Source organism: Cyprinus carpio, chromosome B1 (assembly GCF_018340385.1).
Source record: "Cyprinus carpio isolate SPL01 chromosome B1, ASM1834038v1, whole genome shotgun sequence".
Taxonomy (NCBI): domain Eukaryota; kingdom Metazoa; phylum Chordata; class Actinopteri; order Cypriniformes; family Cyprinidae; genus Cyprinus; species Cyprinus carpio.
This window is the reverse complement of record NC_056597.1, coordinates 20472349-20495710: the sequence shown is the minus strand read 5'-3', so window position 1 is coordinate 20495710 and position 23362 is coordinate 20472349. Positions and strand designations below refer to the sequence as shown.

The following is a 23362-nucleotide window of genomic DNA, read 5'->3' as shown; positions in this document are numbered from 1 at the left end:
TTTCTTTCTTTCTTTCTTTCTTTCTTTCTTTCTTTCTTTCTTTCTTTCTTTCTTTCTTTCTTTCTTTCACATGCCCTTAAATAACTATACTTTTGTAAAATATTTGGGGTAACAGCTTTTTAAACCATCATTTTAATTTTTTATGGTTTTCCAACATTAATATTTTATATTTTCTTTAGAAAATGCAAAATATAACAAGTATATATAAATATTTAATTTAAATTGGTTATCTATTACAAAAAAAAATATATATATATATTTTTTTTATGCATGCATGTTAGGGGCCATTCACACAGAACTCATTTTTGCATTCCACTACCCTGATTTTCTTTGTATTTCTATTTAAATATGCTAGACCAATGTCTTGAGGACTATGCTTATGTCACACATCTTTTGTAGAGTCTTGTGCATGACACTGCATTCAAAAAACTGCGGCGCTCAAGTTAGATGCAATGGCTAATCTGTATTTTTCCACCCATTTTTTGTCTCTAGGATGTAGTATGGGGACTGAATTCACTCTTCACTGTAAGTACACAAGAAACTTTTTTTTATTTTGTTATAATTATTCTTCATTGGGTGGGGAGGACATATTTTGTTTTTTTTTTTTTATGGTATTTTTTTATTTTTTGTGACACTTTTTATATAGGAGGAGGGGCATCATTTACGGGACAAGGTAGAGCATCAGCACACATCTAAACATGTTTAAAACAACATTTTTTTGGGAATGTATTGACTCAAAAAAACTAAAAATAATCACCCTGATATTATGTATATTGGCAATATAGTATTTTTTAGATACAGTGTATATATAAATAAATGCTTAATAATCGCCCAGCCTTATGTGCAGAGCCTTGCAGGTATGTGTTTCATCCAAACCCATCAATTTCCTTAATGCTTCCTGTTTTAGGAGGATTTCAGGAACAAAGTTCAGGACTTCATCAAAAACTATGCAAGATGATGTCTCTGTTGAGCCACACTCACATGCATGTGACTTTGCAGATGTACGTCGATCCAGACTGCAACAGAGACAAAATCTCAAACTATTAAAACATACTTGGGGAAAGAAGAATGTTAAAATCCATAATGAATGACACCGCAAGTCCCTGATCAAGATTTGGGAGGGAGGGAGGGGGGTGAGGCCTTACTGTCCATTTCCGATGGCTTTTTTTTGTTTGTTTTTTGAAGCGGGCACTCATGCAGGTTCTTTCTAAATCAAGTTTGCTTTTACCCCCACCCACAAAAAAAAAAAAAAAGAAAGAAAAAGAAGTACAAAGATGGTGATCATGAAAATGAGGACGTATAACCTCTCTGATGTCACCTCCTATGCTAGTGCCTCTGTGTTTTTTGCCTCATATAACTGGACATACGTTGTAAGCCAACTTCTGCGGCCTGCTTCTTCTCAAAACTTGACAACCTACAAACACTGAGATTAATTTGTTCATAAGTGATGTCATAGAAATCCCAAAGTTCCATTGGTTCATTCGCTCTGGGGGAGGAGTCGACCAATGGAGGAATCGCAAAATATATAGCACTGATGTCTCGCAGAATACGTCCCAGCGGATTCTGTAAAGCCATTTCATGTAACTCCTCCCTTCACACCTCTCTTCATGTAAAATAACTGCAGTTATCAGACTACTCTGTATCACATGTGCACATGAGCAAATATCAAAATATCTGTGTGTGCCTCTGAATGAGTTATGAAACTGTTTCAGTTCAAATATGTGAGGTGTTTGCGGGTGAATCTCACGATTGTCCGGGTCCCATTTTTATGGAAGCCAGTTAACACAATGAAATAAAAGTAAAAAATGTAAATGTGACCTTTTATCTAACAATTCTGACTTTATATGCACAAAAATATATAAACTCAGAATTGTGAGAAAGTCAGAATTCTGAATTACTTTGTTGTAATTCCAAGTTTATATCTTGCAATTTTGACTTTTTCCCCTGAATTCTGTGAATTCTCACAATTCTATTTTTATTTAATTTTTTGCCACGGAATAATAATAAAAAAAGTAATTGAAAGTGAGTTTATATGTCATAATCTGGACTTTTATTCTTAGAATTGAGAGTTTATCTTGCAATTGTGAGTTAACATCTCAATTCTAAGAAAAAAGTCTGAATTATGAGGTTAAAGACATAAGAACATAATTGTAAGAAACGCAGAATTGTGAGAAAAAAGTTTGGATTGTAAAATAAAAAGCCACAATGTCCTTATTATTATTTTAATCCCGTGGCAGAAACAAGCTTTCCTACATTTTACCCACAAATCAAAGGGTAAAAACTCTATTTTGCTCTATATGTGCTGATAAAGATTTTGAGTTGAGACATTATTTTTTGATAAATTAAGCACATTTTCCCCACATTTAAACAATATATAACTTTTCCTGCATTGGGGCAGTGAGCATTTTGTCAAAACTTAATTATCATCAAATAATAAAAAAAAGCAAAATATTATTTCCTTGTACTTTTACAAGGAAATAATTTCGGGTTTCGTGAGATTCACTCTTGCTCTCGTATGCATTTTCGTCAGTGTATACACGTTCAGCTTTACCGATGTGTGCATGTACACAAGAATACCTGTATGCTTGTACTGTGTTTGTGTGAAAGTGTGTGTGTGTTTGAGCGGGAGAGACTGGGTTTTTAATTCATGTCTGATTTGGTAGCATGCACTGGGCTACTGAACTGCTCAGCCGTAAAGCCTGTTCAATTAGTGTGGATTTACTTTATTTAAATTGATTTCTTTTTCTCCTTAGAGGTATATATCCATTTGTAAAGTATATTAAAGAAGAATTCTACCACAAAGTGAAGATTTTGAGTAATTTGTGCTTAAAATTTTACAGTTTGCTTTTATAATTTTTTTTAAGAGCTTATCATTGACTTTGTCTTAGTCTAGTGAGCTGCCTACCTAGACAGCATTTTTAGGCATTGTAATATGAGAATTTGCACAAAAGTGCTGTCTAGGTAGTTGGCGTACTAGAGCTATAAGTGGAAAAGGATATGAAATGTGGAGCTTTGTCTCTGTATGTGTCCGTTAACATTGGCTGGGTCTGAACTTAGTGAGCTTCCTGCTGAAACACATTTTTGGGATTCATATAATGTTACCTTAGTAGGCAGCTCACTGTGGCTCTGTTTGGAAAGAAATACTCATGTGCTGTACTGGCTAATTAGAGCTATTTGGAAGTCTTTTATCATTGGCTGGTTCTCAATCGTAATGAGCTTCCTGTTTAGATGTCACTTTTGGACATAATTTAATTCACCTATGATGCCCAAACTGCTGTCTAGGCTTGCAGCTCACTAAAGGCTGGAATACACTGCATGACTGTGGTCCAGATTTGCAGTTTGGAGAAGTTGCGCTAGTTGCCAGAAGTCAAAAACTGTCTGCAGATCAGAGTTGACAGTACATGATGGGCACAGCCTCTGATTTCTTAACTTTGATTTCATCCCATCAGAGAATATCAGACACGTTTGATATTTCAAGCCGATTTTAGGACACATATTGTTTTCATTTGTCATGTATCTCCTAGCAACAAGGCACATTTTTGTGTGAGTTTGTGTTTGGAGGGACTGTAAAGTCAGGTAGTTTTTCCTCTTTAACCATTTACAAGGTTAGCAAGTTTATGATGCCTAGTGTTTAAAATCTGTTTAAAGCTGTGTTTGAAAACCAATGCACTGCTTACAGCATACTGTTTAGTATACACTGAATATGACTGATTTTGCTATATATATATATATATATATATATATATATATATATATATATATATATATATATATATATATATATATATATAATCTACATATTATATATTCCATATTATGGAATGATAGAACATTTAGTAATAACTCAGTAGTATTACTGAAATCCTGAAACATTAAATTTCATTGTTGCATCTATTAATCATTGCAGAAACAATAATAATACTTTTAAATAGTCTAATTTTGTGTAAAAAATGTTTTAACATTGTAGTCTAAAAATATTCAAACAATAACAGTAAAATCTCTTATTGTGTCTGGTACACTAACACTGGATATCTGCACAATCACATTACAGTACTGTATTCACAGTAGCCCTCTCGGTTGTATACTGTACATTTTGTTATTCAATGCATATAAAAAATTAGCATAATATTCACAGTAGGTATACAATATAGGGTGATTACAGGTATATTGCAATCCAGAATTCACCCTTCTGCAGAATTAGTTTGAATAGTATGCTATTCCAAACGAAGGGTTTGAACAATGCCATCGTGTTTGTTTTTATATTTGCACCAGGTGGCGCTATTGTTTCAAAAATGGTTTTGCATAGTTTGTCTGGCTTATACATATGTAGAACATGCTGAAGGAATACTTAAATATGATAAAATATACATTACTCGTCTTCTATTTAAAACTAAAATAAATACGATACACCTCAACCCTTAAAATCCTTATGGTTATGTGGAAATACCACGGCACTAAATGATTACTCTATTGCTATACCGTGATATTTATGTGGTCCTTCGTGGAGTAGTAGGTTGTCATTGTGCATGTTCAAGAAACATTGTGTTACCGTGGGTACCAACTATAAAAAGCATTAAGACTTGCGAAGTTGATGCAATTAGGGGGAAAAAAAATATTTTAAAATATTTTCTACATTATAGAAAAGATTGGAATTAAATATACATTCCGTACAAACTATGACTCAGAATTTTATAGTATAAATACCAAATAACCACATAATAACAGATCTGTGTTTGGGGGCGTGTTTTACCTTAATTAAGTCACTCTTCTATCCAATCAGTGTTTAGATGGGCGGTGTTCAAGCGCTCAAGGCGCGCGCCCGGGCACGGAGACCGTAACTCGGTCCGGAATTCAGCGCAGAGTGATGACAGTGCCAACGCAGTCACATTTAGACAAGGAATAACTCACTTTCAGCTCCTTCATTTAATCAACTGATCCAGTTTTACTTGCAGACATAAACCCAGGCGCAAGTTCAGACCATGCGCTCTGTGTGAACAGCTGCGCAAAGACGCACAGGCTGAAAGACATTTGACAGCTCGCCAACGGGACACTGGAGTGGACATGTGAAGAAATGGATATGCAGCCTCTTCATATGATCAAAATGCGATCTGACATCATCATCGTCCTCTTCCTCACTGCTGTGATTGTTCCCCTGTGCACCTCGCAGTCAGGTGAGCGTCCAACTCCCGTGCGTAAAAGTGCTTATCCGTCCTTCTTATCAGTCTTGTTGGATAGCTTTGTGTTCTGGTATAGCGTTTAATTTAATGTGTGAAAACGTCATGCACTCAACATTTTCTAATCCGTGAAGTCGCAGTGATCGTGTATTCTCACTCAGGCAGCGCAAATACTTCTGTGCCAAACTCCAAGTGGCCAAATTACATCCGTGCGCAATTCATGATGTAATTCAGTTTTATATTCGTGTTTAATGATAATTAGAAGTCAAGAAGATGTCAAAACATTCGTCAGAGATCTATCATTAGGGGAAACTGACATCAGAAATCCACTAGTAATGATAAATCACTGTTTGCACCGCCATTGCGCATTTGCGCGCGCTGTTACGTGCGGATATGTACGGATATGTCTCAGTCCGTCTGTTTTGAAACGATCTTGTTTCTTCACTGATTCTTGTTTTTTGAAGTGTGAATGAGCAGTTTAAGTTAATTCGTTTCTTCTCCACACGATGGTGGCAGTCAACCGAGAAACATCAGGGCAGCTGAAGCGCGGAGCCCTGCGTTTTTACGCATCTTTCTTCACGATGTGTAATGACTGCGGAAGCGCTCTGAACCTTTAAGAATTAACTCATTAAGTATTCATAGAAAATTTCACGCTGTTTTTTTTTAAGGAACACCCCTTATTATTATTATTATTATTATTATTATTTATACTACAGTAATATAATTATTTCCTTGCTATTCTGGCTATTTAATAAGTGTATTATATTAAAAATGTATTTATTTTGATAATGTACATATTTTATTAGTCAATTCTAGTTATCTAATTATTTATTATAAAATCTTATTATTTTTCATGCAAGCTTGAGGTGACTTGTCTGATTTGTTATTCAGACATTGCTTTTTTGCATAGAGAATAAATTTAGTTTCCGCTCTTTTGGAGTAAATCTACTTTAATGCTAGATTAATAATGGGATAATGAACTAATGAAAATGATGTTAGACGGTCTATTGGCTGCCTCTGCTCAAGGTTACTGCACCTGCAAAATATCAGGACATTGAATATTTATAAGCTAATTTAAGTGTTTTTCTCAACAATTTGAGCTATGCTGACAGTAGTGCATACTCTTTTTATTTACACAATGCTGTGGTTTGAGCTCATTTCCAAAAGTTGTGCATGCAAATTTGTTCTACATTAATTTTTCATTGTTTCCTAGGCCTGGTTTTGTGGAAAATTATTTTAAAGCGTGTCCTTTAAATGCTTCTCATTTATGCATCAGCTCACACCTCTGCTGAGAACCATATGGCACCGCATTTGACCCAGGCTTCCATCTGACATTTAAGTTTGATAGAAAATTACTGCTGGTCGACCTGAGAATATGATCAAATTATTAATCATCTTCAACCCAAATTAAGTTTGGTTGGAGAGTTCATGCGAGCTGAGGGAGTGAGAATATTTCCTGTTAATTAATGTAGTCATTGCTCTGATGTCTAGATGTGAACTTTATGTAGAACAGAAGAAGTTTGTTTCTTAGTAGAATATCCCAATATTAAGACGATTATTATTTATAACAGCCCATAATATGGATCACATTCTTTGACCTAATCATTATCTTTACTAATACAGTAATTATTCACACATCTGGTCTTTTGATCACAGGTATCAAGATGTTTACACACTGCAACTCTTAATGTATGATCATCTGTATTAAAAGACACAGTTTACTCACCCTTACATTGTTCAAAACCTGTGTGGCTTTGTTTCTTACTTTGGTGGAACACTAAAGAAGATGTTTTGGACTGACGGCCTCAGTCACTTTTGCATCTATAAACTTTATCGAATGGACAGAATGCAGCATTCAATACAAGCTAAGCTCTGTTACCACAGCCAATAGTTTCGAAATGCTACTCAGTTTGTTAAAACATGCAAAAACTGCTTGCACATAAATGCACTTACAATGAAAGTCTGTGTGGCAAGATGTTCTGGAGAGTTTAAAGACAAAAATGTTAAGCTCATATTTTTGCATACGTGTTTTTATGATTTTTTTTAAATGTATTTGTGTAGTATTGGAGTTGTAAATCATCCTTTTAGCAGTTAGATTTACATTTCTAGGTGGATGAACAATTTGTGTGGATTTTCATGATGTAACTAAGAAGTTGGTTTCTGTTGGGTTAGTAAGTGATTTTTATCAGATTAGTTTTGTGATACTTACTGTACACTGCTATTCAAAAGGTTGTGGTTGGAAATATATATATATATATATATATATATATATATATATAAATAAATGTTTTATGCTTAATGTACATTTTTTTAAGTCTCTTATGCCCATCAAGGCTGCATTTATTTGACCAAAATACAATAAAATGGCAACATTGTGAAATATTATTACAATTTTAATTAAATAGGTTTTTGTTCTATTTGAGTATATTTGAAAATGTAACTTATTTCTGTGATTGCAAAACTGAATTTTCAGCATCCATTACTCTTCAGCGTCACTGTTATGTGCTGCTTAATATTTCTGTGAAAACCGTGATACATTTTGTTTTTCAGGACTCTTTAATTAATAGACAATTCAAAAGTACAGCAATTATTTGAAATGGTAATATTTTGAAACATTGCAAATGTCTTTCTGTAATTTTTGTTCAGTTTAATGCATCCTGGCTAAATAAGACAGAACTTTTGGCCAGTAGTGTATAATGTCAAAGTCTTGTGGCTGTTCCTTCAAAACAAAGTATTTTTAATGTTCCTCTGTGCACTGCATTGCCTTAGACATTTAAAGTGCATTACTGAAGATGTGACTTTATTTCTTTCCTCATTTTCTTGCATGAAAAACAAGATGATTCACTGTTGTCTCTATCTGCTGTTAGATTATTTGTTTCTTTTTTCATCAGGATTTGACTGTGCTGCCATTTGGCCCTTGACCTATGTGTGCAAAACAGCGAAAAAACTTCTTTCTCTATTCAATTGAGCTCATGCTGAGCTCAGACTCTGCGCCAAAGCAAACGGTTGACTTCTTTTTTCAGCAACCTCTTATTGTCCCTGGTCGCTTAAGAGGGAATGACATCTTCAATTTCCCGATTCTCGGTACGAAGTAAACCAATAAAGCCTCTTGTAATCCACAGACTCCTGCTTTTTTAAAAATGGTAGAAAGGCAAAAAAGCGGAGAGGATTTTCTTTTCAGTGGCTGTAGGGTTTGTTTCTCTTCCACTTGTAATTCCTCTCAGAAAACAAATGCCTTCGGGCCTCTTTTCTGTAGGACAGAGCTGCCAGTACCCCCCTCCTCACTCTACGATTCTTTCAGGCTTGCTTTCACCCTCCCTATCCGTTTCTCTTTCAGCATCTTCTCTGTGCCGCCTGGCTCTGTGCCCTAACAGTCAGCTGTAATGCTAGTCTTCTCCTCATCCTGTGTGTGATGCAGACCTGCATTTCTTATTGAGCTTTCGCTGCGAGCACGCGATTATTGGTTTATACAGGTGTTTAAGCCCATTAAGTGGGATCGTCATTGTCTTTCTGAGGATCAGGCATTAGAAAGACCCTTGCAAATTTTTAAACAGAAATAGTGTGTCTCGTAAAGCCTCTGCAATAACTGACTTTTTTTCTTTTGCAAAAAGTGTTTTACTGTAGCTTACAGTGTTAATGTGCAACTGCGACGCGTGATGAAACTTTGCTTTAAATTGTTCTTTTTGTGACCGTAAAACTGTAACTTTTATGTTTTCAGAGGAAAATGTGAGCTGCTGTCGTCATTTTGGTTTGGTGGTGCTTGCCAAATCATTGCTATGAGGTTGCTAGGGTGCTGTAATTGTTCGTAATCATATTGTAGATGGTTGCTAAGGTGTTGTCAGAGGTGTAACCTCCTCTTCTTCTTTTGCCATTGCAAATTTAAGGGTTGGTACAGTTTTTATTGTTTTTGAAAGAAGTCTCTTATGCTCACGAAGTCTGCATTTATTTAACCAAATATGCAATAAAAATAGCAATATTGAGAAATATTATTTGGTCTCAGTTTTGACTGTCCTGTAGGTAAGGTTGCTGTTACCCTGACCTTGGCTTTGTGTTTCTTCAAAACCATGAGACATTACGTCTGGGCTTTATGTTCTCAGCAGAGGGCTGGCGTACATCTCCACTGATCCATCACTCGTTCCAGCAGTAAACATCACACTCTAATTCAAGATGAGCGTGACTGTAATTTAAAGCGACAGCGTCTTAGCAGAGAACAATAAAGCAAGACAAAAGCAAACGTTGGTAATTTTAATTTGATAAGCAGGCGATCATGGTGAGAGATCATCTGTTCTGGTTGTGTTCTACAGATAATTATTAGGCTCAAGTCATCAATTAAAAGTTTTCTAAGAGCCTGTCATGCTATGTCTGACTTTATGTGGATTTATTTTAAAATGACTAATAATGATTATCCATTCAGAAGTTTGGGTTGGTAAGATATTTTAAAATGTTCTTCTTTGATTAAAATAGTTAAAAAACGTAATATTGTTTTCAATTAAAATTCAATTTCAAATAAATGATTTCTATTTGAATATATTTTAAAATGTAATTTACTTCTGTGATGAAAAGATGATTTTTTTACCATCATTACTCCAATCTTTAGTGTCACACGATCGTTCAGAAATCATTCTAATATACTGATTTGCTGCTTAAGAAACATTTCTTATTGTTATCAGTGTTGAAAACGGTTGTGCTGCTTAATAGTTTTGTTGAAACTGTGATACTCTTTTTCAGGATTTTTAAAATAGAAAGTTCAAAAGAACAGCATTTTATTTAAATCACTTTTTTGAAACATTACAAATGTCTTTGTCACTTCTGACTAATTTAATGCATCCTTGTCAAATAAAAGTTCCAGTTTATTTCCAAAAAAACAACATAGCAGCACACATGGTTTTAAACATATTGTATTTTTCAAATTTCCTGCCTAAAACGAAAGGATATATTGGAGTGCAATATGAACTTATGTTGTGTTGTATCACATATGTTAGCATGCTTTCAAATGGCGTGCTATTTTACAGTATGTATATTAGCAGTTAGCATGTTAAACCCATGTTTGAAAGTCATTGTAATGTTTCACTACATATGCTGTTCTAGTCTCTGTGTGATAGAATCTAACAATACCTGTACCTCCTCTAATCCTTCAAAATGAGGTTAAAAACTACTGTCGTGAGATGTTTTAGTCGTGCACGAGAAAGCATCTCTAGAGCGACGTTTCCATTGTGAGAATGGCTGGGTAATGCATATACAGTACTCACGCACACAGCTGAAAGAATCAAAGGTTTGTCACAGCTGTGTTGTGGCTTTGCAGGTTGTCTGAGCTCATGGATTACCCAGGCAAAGATCCTAAATAAAGACATCCTGCTGGCTGACTCAAACTTTTGGCAGAGTCACAATAGAAAGCCTTTTATTATAGCATCTGCCCATAGGTGCATTCAGTGTGTTGGTTGAAACCCATCATCAAGTCTCAGCTGGGTGACAGTGCTCTCTACATCTTACTCAGAGACACTGAGAATTGGTCCTCTTCTTCTGTTCATTGTCAGTCTCAACCTATTTTCAGGGCTGGAAACATGTTACAGTCTTTTTCTTCTGCTGGAAATGACTAAATCAGACAGAAAAGACATTCGCTACAGTAGGTTATTGCTGAAATCTTGCATACTAGAGTATAGTGCACCAGTGACCACCCACACTGCTTTGTTTCAGCTAGGAAGTATTTTTCTCCATAATGATTTAAAAATAGTTTGTTAAAGATTTCTAAGCCTAAAAAAAAACAAAAAAACAGGTTTAGTTGTTCTGCAAATTATTTATTGTTATTATTATTATTTTAATTAATAGTTTTTTTTTCTTTAAAGCACAGTAGTAGTATTGCAATAGTAATATATGTCTTCATGGTTTATTATTATTAGTATATAGTCATATTGAACAGGGTACAGGGAGTTTCTGAGTTACTGATTACAGTAAAATAAAATATGTATTTAAATTAATAAAAAAATTGCAGATATTTGTTAAAAAAAAGTAGTTTAAGCAGAAAATACAGCGAATTTGATATACCAAGAGATTTGTCATTACGTCATTAGCAATTTTTCATGGGTTTGAGAGGTCACTTATGAACAATTTTGCAACATTTTCCTTTTCTATGATAGTGACTTTACTGATTGGTGGATTAGTGGTTCTAGTGGATCTATCATCATTATTCAATCACTATTTTGTTTTCTATAAATGTAAAGCTGCTTTGAAACCATTGTAAAAAGCACTAGAAATAAAGTTGAACAGTGTACATTTGAGATTTGATTTAAACACATTTAAAAGCAAAAGTGAAAACCACAGTACAGAAGTTTATTCCATTGCTTAATTCTGGAGTTCATGGCAGGTCTGCATTGACAGGTTTATACTTCATTGCTAAAAAGCTATTACCCTGTGCAGAAAATAAACAGGATTTTCACTTACTAAAATGTAATGTGGTTGCAGCTCTGCTTGTATTATTTTTGACATCCGATCAGTTGATTATGCTTGTATTCTTAATTTAAGCCAGATGCATATGCTAAATGGTTACATTTAAATGTCAAATGTGCTATGTTGTGTCCAGTTAGCTACAGTAAAGTACCCTGCATTGCATTTATATTTGACGATCTCCAAATTCTGAAGAAATTCAAGACCGTAATCCCGCACTATAGACTCTATAGAAGTGGAAGCTCCCTATGCTCAAGTCAGCAAGCGTAATACTAATATTATATCTAATGGAGTATTCCTGCAGTCTAGATGCCACATATAATTCCTGTCGTTCCTCTTCTGAGAAATCGCATGGATATAAACAGCCATGCTGTTGCATGTCGTATTAATAGGCTGCAGAATGATTTACTCCTAAGTCTCCATGGCTTCCCACCAGCCCAAGTTAAACCCGGAATAAACCACTAAGGTTAAAATGAAGTCAAAGGTTAATGAGAGGACAAAGAATCGGATTCGTCCAAAAACTTCATGTAAATATCTTAATGATTCAGTGACTGGCACATCATTGATCGAAACATTTATTTTCACAATCATGCAAGCAATATTGATGTGCACCCCTTTTCTTCAAAGGTGAATCCTACGCACAGGAAAGTCACTTGCCCTCCAGCTGCACGAGTGTCAAGTTGAAAGGAAGTCAAATAAGGCTGGACTTATTAGTTGTAAGACCTGATTAAAATCCAGCTCCTATTTGAAGTCCTACGACTGAGTTCTCAGATCGCAGAATAAAATGGCCTTGGTTTTTGCATATACAGTATGTCCACCGCTTAGAAATGGGGCTTTTCATACTGCTCATACTTTAGGGTTTCTTCAAATCTGGCACAGTTTTTTTCTACCGTTTAAAAGTTTGGGGTCAGTAAGACTTATTTTTTAAAAATGTTCAAAGTCTCTTATGCATGCCAAGCCGCCATTATTTTGGTTAAAAATACAGTAAAAACTGAAAAATTGTGAAATAATATTAGAATTTAAAATAACTGTTTTCTATATATTTTATATTTAATATATTTTAAAATGTAATTTATTCCTGTGATGCAAAACTGATTTTTTTCAGCATCATTATTCCAGTCTTCAGTGTCACAAGTTCCTTCAGAAATCATTCTTATATGCTGATTTGCTGCTCAAGAAACATTAGAATCAGTGTTGGAAATGAATGATTTCGTAGAACCCATGTGTTTTTCAGAATTTTGAAAGTTCAAAAGAACATCATTTATTTTAAATAGAACTCTTTTGTAACAATGTAAAAGTCTTTACTCTCACTTTAGATCAACGAAGCAACCAGTCCACTCCAGTCCAGAATGACACCAACTTTTGCTCAGAGAAATATCACTTTTTTTCAGAAAAATGCAAAAATCTAGTTATGAGTCATTCAGAAATAGGCTTTCTAATCTATTCTCGCTCTCTTTCTTTTTTAGCACTTATTCACTGATGTACACACAACCACAGCATGTCCTCAGAGACAAGGTGATTAATTGGCCTGACTAGGGCTTGTGAAATTTGCGATGGTGGCGCTGTACTCGAGGGGAACCAACCATTGCCCTGTCAGCTCAAGCACTCAGACACCATTTTTTCTCGTCTCCTGAACCTGACAGCTAAAATTAGTCTTTGAGCTCTCTCTGCCTTCGTTTCTCCTTTGTAACCGATCCACCATTGTTTCACCTCGCCCCCAGGGATAGTTTTTCATCCCTGCATGAGTTATTAAAGCAAGAAGAGAGGGATTTGATTTAATGTGCGTGATTATGAGAGCAGTTTGACTGTTGTTTCCTCTTGAAAAGCTTGTGATTTTTCATTAAAATACAGCTAAATGTAGTGCCTGAAGATCTAAAGATAAGCAATGAATCCTCCAAAACAGCCATGTTTTCCAAGATAAAATGTTACTAGAGTTACTTTTGATGCTGTTTGGGATGCTTATCTTAAAGAATAGGGCCTAAAACACTTTTGTGTTTAACAAAGAGTCAGGGAAAGAAGGTGCATAACCTCCTAACTAACCATAATGTGAGACAGCTATGAATTTTTCATTCATATTTATTTATGTTTTCTATTTGTTTTTGATTCATGAAGTTTTTAAGCACTAAACCTGCAATGTTTCTTTCAATCAGATTTATTTTTTTTTTTTTAATTTTCATAAATAGACAAATCATTCAGAAAAAAGGCACAAAGGCTGTCACTGGAGTGGTATACACCTCTGACCTTGTTTACCCATAAAAAGTGCATATTAGTACCTTAAAAGTACACATTAGTACATAAATGGTACATTTTAGTACCTTTTGAAAATGCAACTGTCCCAGTGACATTAACATCTTTTTTTTTTCTTTTTTTTTTCTGAGAGTGATCAATGGTGTGCAATTAGCATTTGTCCAGCATTCAAATTTTGCATTTTCTTGAACTTTAAAAAGATAATTGCATTACATTTACATTTAAAAATTGCATTACAATTGCATTTTAACCACTTGGCTAAGATGTAAGTGCAAATGGCAACTTTAGCTGGTGCTAGATAGTTTAAGAGGCTGAATTTCTAAATTTTTTATGTAAATGATCCTTCAGAAATCATTCTAATATCATAGTTCTAATCATTATATTATTCTAATATTACTTTTTCATAGTTTTTTGGGCTGCCACCAAATTCAACAGCAGAAGACAGCTTTATAAAAATTTTACAGATACAGTACAGTGGGTGTCAGTGTACTTTTTTTTTGCTTCTTGGCCCATAAATGTATTGCATTGCGCTTTTTTAATTGGTGTGATGCACTTTCATAGATTCAAGCTTTTCTTCTTTAGTTCATGCACAGTACTTCTTAAAGAGGCCTAAGATTTAAACAATTAACAGGGGATGCTGGGATATTCACAGTAATGGTTCTGCTCAAGAGCTTCTCCAGGTCATTTATCAGGTCTAGCTGGGCAGGATCAAATGAATCACAAGCACTACCGACACTTTCATGGAGGTGGTCTTCTGCGAGACACTAGAATGAACTGAGCAGCTGAGCTTGACGGAGGAAGGTCATGAAATAGTTTAATGCCCCATATCACCAGACAACCTCTAACCGCTTAAGGTCATTAATCATATTAATATTAATTGTTTAATTAGACTGTAATTACACAAGCCATTCTCATTGTATTTGAGCTTAAATCTCATGAAAAACTTACCCAGGTCAAAGAAATGAAACAAATCAACCCCTTTTTTGTGACCAGTTATTGCACTGTGACATTATTTTTATGATAATTAAGCACATTTGGTTGTTAAATTCACTACCAGTGATGTGTCTGAAAAAAAAAAAGAAAAAAAAAAAAGGAAGAAAACATATTCTCGTTAGTTTATCTTATTAGTTTAATACTGTTGAATACAATACATTATAGCTATGAGAATTTTTGTTTTTAATTGTTATAAAAAATAATGTCACAATCCTTTGTTAATGCAAAATATAATTTCTGTGACATTTTTAAAAATAAGAATGGCTGATATAACTGTAAGCTAAAAAGATAGATAGATAGATAGATAGATAGATAGATAAGTAAATAAATAAATATGACCTTTGCTCAGAAAGGCATTAATTATTTTACAGCATTTGTTTATTTACTTAATTGTTTATTTTCCCCTCCAATCCTTGGTATAAATCTGTGTTTGGGTGCAGATTTACTATAATTGGGGAACAACTGAACTAAATCTGACAGAAACTTCCTGAATGTCCTCTGTTTTGGCTTTAATTCTTTTAATATGCATTTAATATTGTAGCATTGGGGTTAGTCCAATTACAGTTAACTTTATATTAAAACAAACAATAGAAGTCAATATCATTTCCCTGTTTAGCTAAGTATACATGTATGTGTTTGTGAGTGTGTGTGTTTGGAGGATTGAAAGAAACTGGGCAAGTCAGGTCTGACACAGCAGCAACTACAATCCAACAGAGAATTTAATTACATTCTTAATTAAGCTGTAATTCAAAGGCATCCTGTGTGTGTTTGTGTAAGAAACACAACGCATGTTTGATGTGCCTGCAAACTATTTGTGCCTCCTTATCTGTGCAGGTTTCATAAGCACAGTCTGTACCACCAGCGATAGAGACGCGGGGTACAGCGGGGTGAACGCAGCTGGGCTTTGCAGCTTTCATAAGACAACATGAAACAGGCCAGTCAACATGAGCAATCTGTCAGATAAGCCCTCATATTGTTAATACTACCTATAATGAATCAGCGCGCTGCCACCGGCAAGAACCGTCACGCCACATAAGGCCGTCTACTTATTGTTCTGTGCTGTTCTCGGGTAATTCACCTGACTAATTAGCAACATTCTTTCAATGCCACTTTTTCACCCTTCGTTTTTGTATTTCCCCTTAAGAAATCCACATTCAGTTATGCACTACACACACAAATAGTGCACATTAAGAACACAAATTATTTGTACATTAGAGGAAAGACAAATACCTTGAAGAATATTTCTCTAAATTATATCAGCACAGTCTCATGGGGAAACATTGCTGCAGTGACTTTTATCATTGCAACAGCAATATATAGTTTATTTAATTTCTCCAAAAGGAATGGATGGATTAAATTGATCAAAATTGAGATCAAAAGTGAGAAAAAAAAAAAAACTATTTATCAAAGAATCCTGAAAAAATTAAAGGTATCACAGTTTCAACAAAACAAAATATTAACAATTTTTCAACATTGATAATAACAAGAATTGTTTCTAGAGCAGCAAATCAGCATATTAGAATGATTTCTGAAGGATCATGTGACACTGAAGACTGGAGTTATCATGCTGAAATTTCAGCTTTTCCATCACAGAAATAAATGACATTTTAAAATATATTCAAGTTGAAATCTGTTTTTACTGTATTTTTTTATCAAATGCATCCTTGGTGAGTGTATCTAATAGTGCTCATAAAAAGAAAACATGGAATTTGTGCCTGATCATTTGGTGACACAAAAGCATTCTGTATGTTTGGAAAGTGACTGCTGCTTGCAGGTTATAATTTCATCATGTTTTCTGTATAGGTAATGTTCGTTTTGCTATATTGAAACCTTGAAACGCGTTCACTTGAAGCATATTTTAAATATTTATGCTTGCATTTTGAATGTTCATGCTAATCAGTTCTATCAGTCTAGTTCCTGCGCAAACATCTTAAACTGAAGCCGCATTGATCTTTACTTTTAATCTGCTGCCCAGCATGAAACACCAAATTCTTCAAAAGTGCTCTGATTTTTGCACAGCATGAGACAAACAAGTTGATAGTCAGCTGCAGTTCTTTTTTTACTCATTTATATTTTTGTATTTTTCTTGAATGTCCTATCAAAAACACTTAGTATTTCTCATGCTTACTTACGTGTGTTAAAGTACTGCTCACACGATTTTAACAAATACAAAAAGGAAATTAAGGTGTTCAGAAGAATGAGGGACACAAAAAGAGAAATATGATCTATATGCCTTATCATTCTCACATCATCAGTCAAAAAGACTTTTTTTGGTGACCTTTGCTTTCATGCACTTTTATGCAATGAGCATTTGCCCATTTGATGGAAATGAGTATTTCAGAATACTGGAATGTCATCGGTGGGCTTAACTGATTATATATGTTTCATTTGGTAAAACAAATAAGATTCCTATATCTTTAACTTTAAAGCAGCTTAGTATAAACTCATAATGATGAAATATGATATATATATACAAACAAACACATGCATGTATATATTTAAAAAAAAAATTATCCAGGTTTTGAGTGTTTTACGGTTTATTTTATTTTATTTATATTTTTTTTACATTTTTTTACAGGTTTTGAGTTTTTTACTGTTTGAGTTGGTCTTGATGGCACAGAATGAACATTTTCTTGTGAATGAGACATGAACATATCTAATGTCTCATAACAAACAGTTCAATTAAACCTTTTCCTTTTAATGATTAATTTAAACTGATTTGCAAAGGGCTTATGAATCACTTGACTGTAAGGAAGTACATTGGACTATAACTCTAGAAAGATGCTGGAATTATAAAAAACAAACAAACAAAAACACAATATGTTGTTCAGGGTCTTCTAGGAACACTTATGAGTCATGATTCACATGAATCTGAATCTTTTTTTCTTCATTAAATAAATTGATGCAAACTAATCTGCTAAAGTGAATGAGACTTTGCAAAGCTGCAGAGCAAACATCCAGCTTGCTTTGTGTCGTACCATCAGTTATCTGTGTTTTCTTAATATTTTGACCCTGGAGGTTTTCTCTTACTGTGTATTAGTTCCATGCTACCTGGTTGGAGGTCTAAAATCAGCTAGTATGAATTGAGCCCGCAGCAGACTTTACCTCCATTCTGCTTAATTGGCAGTTTGTGAGTCCAGAGGGGAGTTATTGATTGTGTACTGACCTGCAGGGAGAAGATTAGAGGCTCTTGTGATTTTCCCTCATTACTACTAAACCAGAGGAGGTTTCTATGCTAACTAGATTGGTTAAAGCAGCCAGCCTTGCCTTAAAAAACAAAAAACAAAAACAATTATATAGCATTAGAAATGTTCTAATTGCATATGTTAGTGTATTGTTATATAATGATCACTGGCTCATGGGTATTCAGAGCTCATTTTCCTGTTTGGTATTATGGCTGATTCTTGAATAGTACTTAACTCTGGCATCAAATACTGCAAATGCCCAAAATGCATCTTTACATTTCCTTCTAAGGGAAAATTAAATTCATGTATTTAACTCCTGAGCATTTCTTTGTTTCCAATTCTTTACTTGTCAGATGGATTAGAAATGATTATACTCTGTGTTTGCACATTTATTATATTATAACACCATAAGTGTTATAATATTTAATTCTTAAGGGAATGATCAACACATGACATAGCAAACCCATATGTCTTTATTTCTTGTGTTGAACATTTGTACTTTTTGTTCTTTTCCTTGCAATTAGTCCCTGTAGAGCTTTCAAAAAGCTTTAAAAAGGACACATAAGTAACGTTGTAGTGGTTCATACAACTCCCCTATTTTACAAGTCAAATTCACAGTCATATGCTAACTCTGTGTGAAGAACAGACTAAAATGTGCATAAACTGTCCAGTGCAACTTGATTGATATAACCATTGGTATATCAAAGCTGTATTATTTTTGTAATTTTTGCAGAAATAAAACCTATAAAAATACTACATTAAAAATCTGTTAATTTGTTAACTGCAGGTTACTTTACCATATACAGTAAACAATTGTAAATGTTGGCATTAAAAAAAGAAAAAAGAAATAGTGTCATAGTTTTTGTAAGTTGGAAACTATAAATTACCCTATAATTATGAATAAAAAAATAGTAAAATGACAGAAATAAAATTCTCAGAAGTCTCTGAGTGGCAAATCACATATGATTACATTTTAAATGTATATTTCTCTTGTAATTTTTGTTATGTACATTAGAGTGTTTTGTGTCACATTCATGATAAAACTTTGTATTTTACCACCTGTATTATTATTATGCACATTTTATGTTTGTAAAAAACATATTTTGGTGCTTCAAGTGCATTGGTATATTTATATTATATCACTTAATAAGATATGCATTTATAAGTTGTAAAATATACAGTGGCTTATGGCTTCAAAATACTTGGAAAAGTAGTGCGTGCGTCTCACAGTCTACTTTTACTATACTTTTATGGTGCTTTTACATTCTTTTTGAAGCTTGAAAGTTATTCGTTATTGTAAGTGCATTTTTTTTTATTTAATAATTTTTTGTATTTGTCCTTTTGTGTTCCACGGAAGAAAGAAAATCATACAGTTTTAGAATGACATGAGGGTGAACAATTCCTTTAAGCTTTGATTACAATTGTTTGCAATTGCTAAAAAACAGGTTTTTAATGCATTTCAAAACCCTCAAAATCATCAGCATTTAAATGCGTTAGCAGAAAGCAAAGATATTTATCTAATAATGCATGCATTTTGGAAAACTAAATATCATGTTATGCCTCTTTGAGTATTACAGCAGTATCATTACATTTTAATGTATGTACATCACAGAGGAGTTTAGAGAAGAATGCATCATCCGGAAAGCATTATGCTCTATTTTTTGTGCTGCTTCAGGCAGTGAACTTATTAACGCCATATTGCAGAGGTGTGCTATCGAGGATTTGCCTTACAATATGTCTTAAAATACACATGCTGAAGACATGCACAATGTTTCTATTTCATACAAATTCACTCATGCTAATTTTAGCACTAGCACATACCCAAACTCCAGCGCACTAAGAGCAGACTCTCTTTTCTAGTGTCTTTTTATTCTCTAGTGTCTCACTAGGACGCTTGTTCTTAGATCCATCGTATCAGAGAAGCGCAATGCTGTAAGCGTTAAACAGGCTCCTAATTGGACCTCTGTCAGCTAATTGTGTCCATGACGTACAGTCCCCTGGGTGGCAGGGCTGCTAATTTCAATAGGGGTAAACAAGCACTAGCTCTTTACTGACGGCTATGTTTTAATTAGAGACAGGACCAACAAATGTGCTGACATAGTGCTACAGAGAGGGACAGGAAATCAACATTGTTAGCATGCTATCTGTTTCTGCCAAGCAGTCACAAGAGTCATCCTATCCCCCTTTATCATGTCATTTCACAGCCACGCCGTCTATTGAGCGAAACGGTGCCGTTTCAATTTTACCCGCGTTGTTTGTCTAGCGTCCTCATGGGGCTGCATTGCACTTTAAAAAGGGCAGCTAAACAGAACATGCTCTCTATCATTGTGATACATTGCTAACGGGAGCAGAATGAAGTATAACAGGATCTACATTTGGGTGAATCTCACGGAAACACGTACAGGGTGTATTTAACTTCAAATCAAATGAGGGGAAACAAAAAATTGGTTTGCCTGAACAGAATTAAGCCTGTTTTCAGCAGCATCAGTTTTCCTCACTCATGCCTTCTGAAACATAATTCATGACCTGTACGTTTCTTCATGAGATTCACTCTACATTTGAATGCAAGATTGAAGTGATTGTGGGTTCAAATAATGTTTGAATGACACAGAGGTTGATGGCGCAATCTAATCTCAGCTGGTTTAGCATTAGATCTCATTATTAGCATGTTTTCACGGTGTGGCTGTATAGGTTCAATCTCAGGCTTATAATCCAGCACCCGCTGTCATTTAATCAACCCAGGCTCATTGGTGAAACATGCCTGTGGTGACATGATAATAGTTTGGTTCTCATATATTTAGTGACATTTTCAAAGTGAAATGTCCAGTGAGTGGTGCTTAAAGAATATTCAGTTTAATATGAAACTGATGTATGTGAATCTGGTAATGTTTTATTACTGTGTGCATATCATAGCTCCTTGGAAATTAAATGACCGGTGAAAATAACATACCGCCTACACTAAACCATACCCTAAACCTAACCGATAGTGTTAACAGAAACAAATCTGAAATAAAAACAAAAGCAACCATGCTATTTTAGCTTGCTTCTACAAGTCTTTGAGCTATTTTGTGGAATGACCTGTCACTCATAGTGCATGCTGTACCGGGTGAGCTAACAAGCAAGTTTACTACATCAGAAAAGCCAAATGGAGCCGATTATGTGATGCAAAATAAATCAAATGTGTTATTTTTCAAATCATGCACTATGTTGTGCAAGGAAACACACAAAATAAGTCTTTATTTATTAACAAGTCCTTCCTTATCATCAGTCCTGCACTTGTAATTTGTGAGATGAGGAATGAAGGTGGTTGGTGTTTTACTGCCACTAGTCTTCATTTCAGCTGGAAACTGCAGTGTTTTATATGTACAGTACAGGTACATTTTTGGAGTTTTGCAGACATGTAGGTAAAGGCACATTTTCCAATAAGGCTTGGTTGCATTTAATTAAAACTAGAGAGCAGCATTTTTTTATTATTATTTTTTTTTTTATTGTGCTATGCCGGTGTTCAGTTCAGCAGATGCTGAATTGGCCATTAACCATGGTGTTGACCGCTCAGAGACTCATAAATCTCTTCAACATTTCCCAAGGAGGTGCTTTTATCCCGTTTAAGATGAATAGAGTTACATGGCACCAACACAGAAGTGGGCTTTGTGCCACGAATGCCCTCCCAAAATTGCGATGTGAAATTTAGGGAGCCAAATGGTACAAATGGTTACTCTAGCACTCAACAAAATAACAGACAGTCTCATATGTTCAGAGGAATATTGTACAGTTTTTTTCCTTATATTTTTAGGCTATATTAAACACCTGAGCTCCACACGAAAAAGAAAGCGCCACAATAAAAGCAAGCGCACAAATGTCCTCGCCACAGTGTGTTTGCGGATCCGGCTCAAGATTTATAGGCGTAATAATGGAGGCTCAGTGGGTTCATTGCAACACATCGACACACTCTCTCTGTCATCTGACATACTTTATGTGTCAAAGCCGAGAGGGAAGAGAAAGAGACTGTATGTGTGTGTTTACACCTACTGTGTCCTGTCACTTCATCCATCCATCAATATAACATTCTCTCAGTTTGTGTTTTGCTTCTGCTACGCCCAGTTAATGCTGCTTTCGCATTGTCACAACATTTGAGACACTTGTGAGTAACATCAAACGACCACGAGGCTCTGGTCAAACAGAGCTGATGTTTTTGTTCTGCTTGGCCTCAACTTGCCTTATTAGTGCTTTTAATGTTTTATTCTTTGTGAGTCTCTTGAACTTCTCTTGTATATTAAGTCATTGTAATTTTAAGTCATGAAAAGCTTTAGAGACACTACCATTCAAAAGTTTGGGGTCAGTAAGAATTGTTTTAAAGAAATTAATGCTTTTATTCAGCAAGGACACATAAAAGCATGTATTTTAGTAATCAAAGAATCCCGAAAAACAACGTATCACAGTTTCCACAAAAATATTAAATAGTTCAACTGTTTTCTACATTGATAATTTTAAGAAATGTTTATTGAACAGCAAATCAGCACATTAGACTTAGAGTTCTAAAGGATCATGTTACACTGAAGACTGGAGTAATGGCTGCTGAAAGTTCAGCGTTTCCATGACAGAAATAAATTACATTTTTAAGTATTAACATAGAAAACAGTTATTTTAAATTGTAATAATATTTTATAATATTACTGTTTAATGTATTTTGGTAAGTGTAAGAGACTTTAAAAACAAACAAACAAACAAACAAAAAAAAGTAAATGTAGCAGGTTACTTTATGGTTGCCAAACCTCCTAAACACCACACCAGTTTATTTAAATTAGTAATTTTTTTTTTTTTAGAATAAATTACTCATGGTTAAATGTGAATGGTGCATTTTTACAATGATATCAATATGAAAAAACAAAACAAAAACAAAAACATCTCATCTTTTTAATTCAACTGAAGTTTGTCGTTATTCACTAAAAATCTTTCTTTCTGCCACAATTATAAAATTACACTGCAAAAATTGTATTTTAAATATTCACATTTTACAGTTTTACAGTTTTTCTAATTTAAGAAAACATGTTTTAAAAGGATGTGTGTTTAAATAAATACATTTTTAGAACTTTAAACATGTCAAAAATACTAATAAAATACTCATTAATAAAAAGTACCTGGTATAGATAAACATCACTCCAGGTTTGACATCAGTGATGCTAAAGCCTTTGGTTTTTACAGTCACTTTGCAGAAAGTTTGCCTATGTGAAAGTGCGAATGAGATTTGAGAGCTTAATTGAACAGCATATAAGGGTGAGTAAACGCATTCACAGCTGTTGTTGAACTGTTATCCAGACTTCC

General features: G+C 34.4%; 1 protein-coding gene, 1 long non-coding RNA gene and 1 pseudogene across 2 annotated transcripts in view; all 3 read left to right on the top strand.

Annotated features, from left to right (window-relative positions):
- Positions 1–525, top strand: part of LOC109073055 (ubiquitin-conjugating enzyme E2F (putative)) — a gene marked incomplete at its 3' end in the record, with an annotated part of 6378 nt that extends 5853 nt beyond the window's left edge. The window contains exon 8 of the mRNA XM_042715979.1: positions 493–525. Within this exon, the coding sequence (XP_042571913.1) occupies positions 493–525 (33 nt within the window). The remainder of the gene's footprint in view (positions 1–492) is intronic.
- A 112-nt stretch (positions 526–637) lies between these two features.
- LOC122135894 lies at positions 638–2802 on the top strand. Its single transcript, XR_006153750.1, has 2 exons — positions 638–673; positions 908–2802. It is a non-coding gene; the product is annotated as an uncharacterized LOC122135894 (long non-coding RNA).
- A 1879-nt stretch (positions 2803–4681) lies between these two features.
- The window catches only part of LOC109052422, a 158985-nt pseudogene continuing 140304 nt past the window's right edge, over positions 4682–23362 (top strand).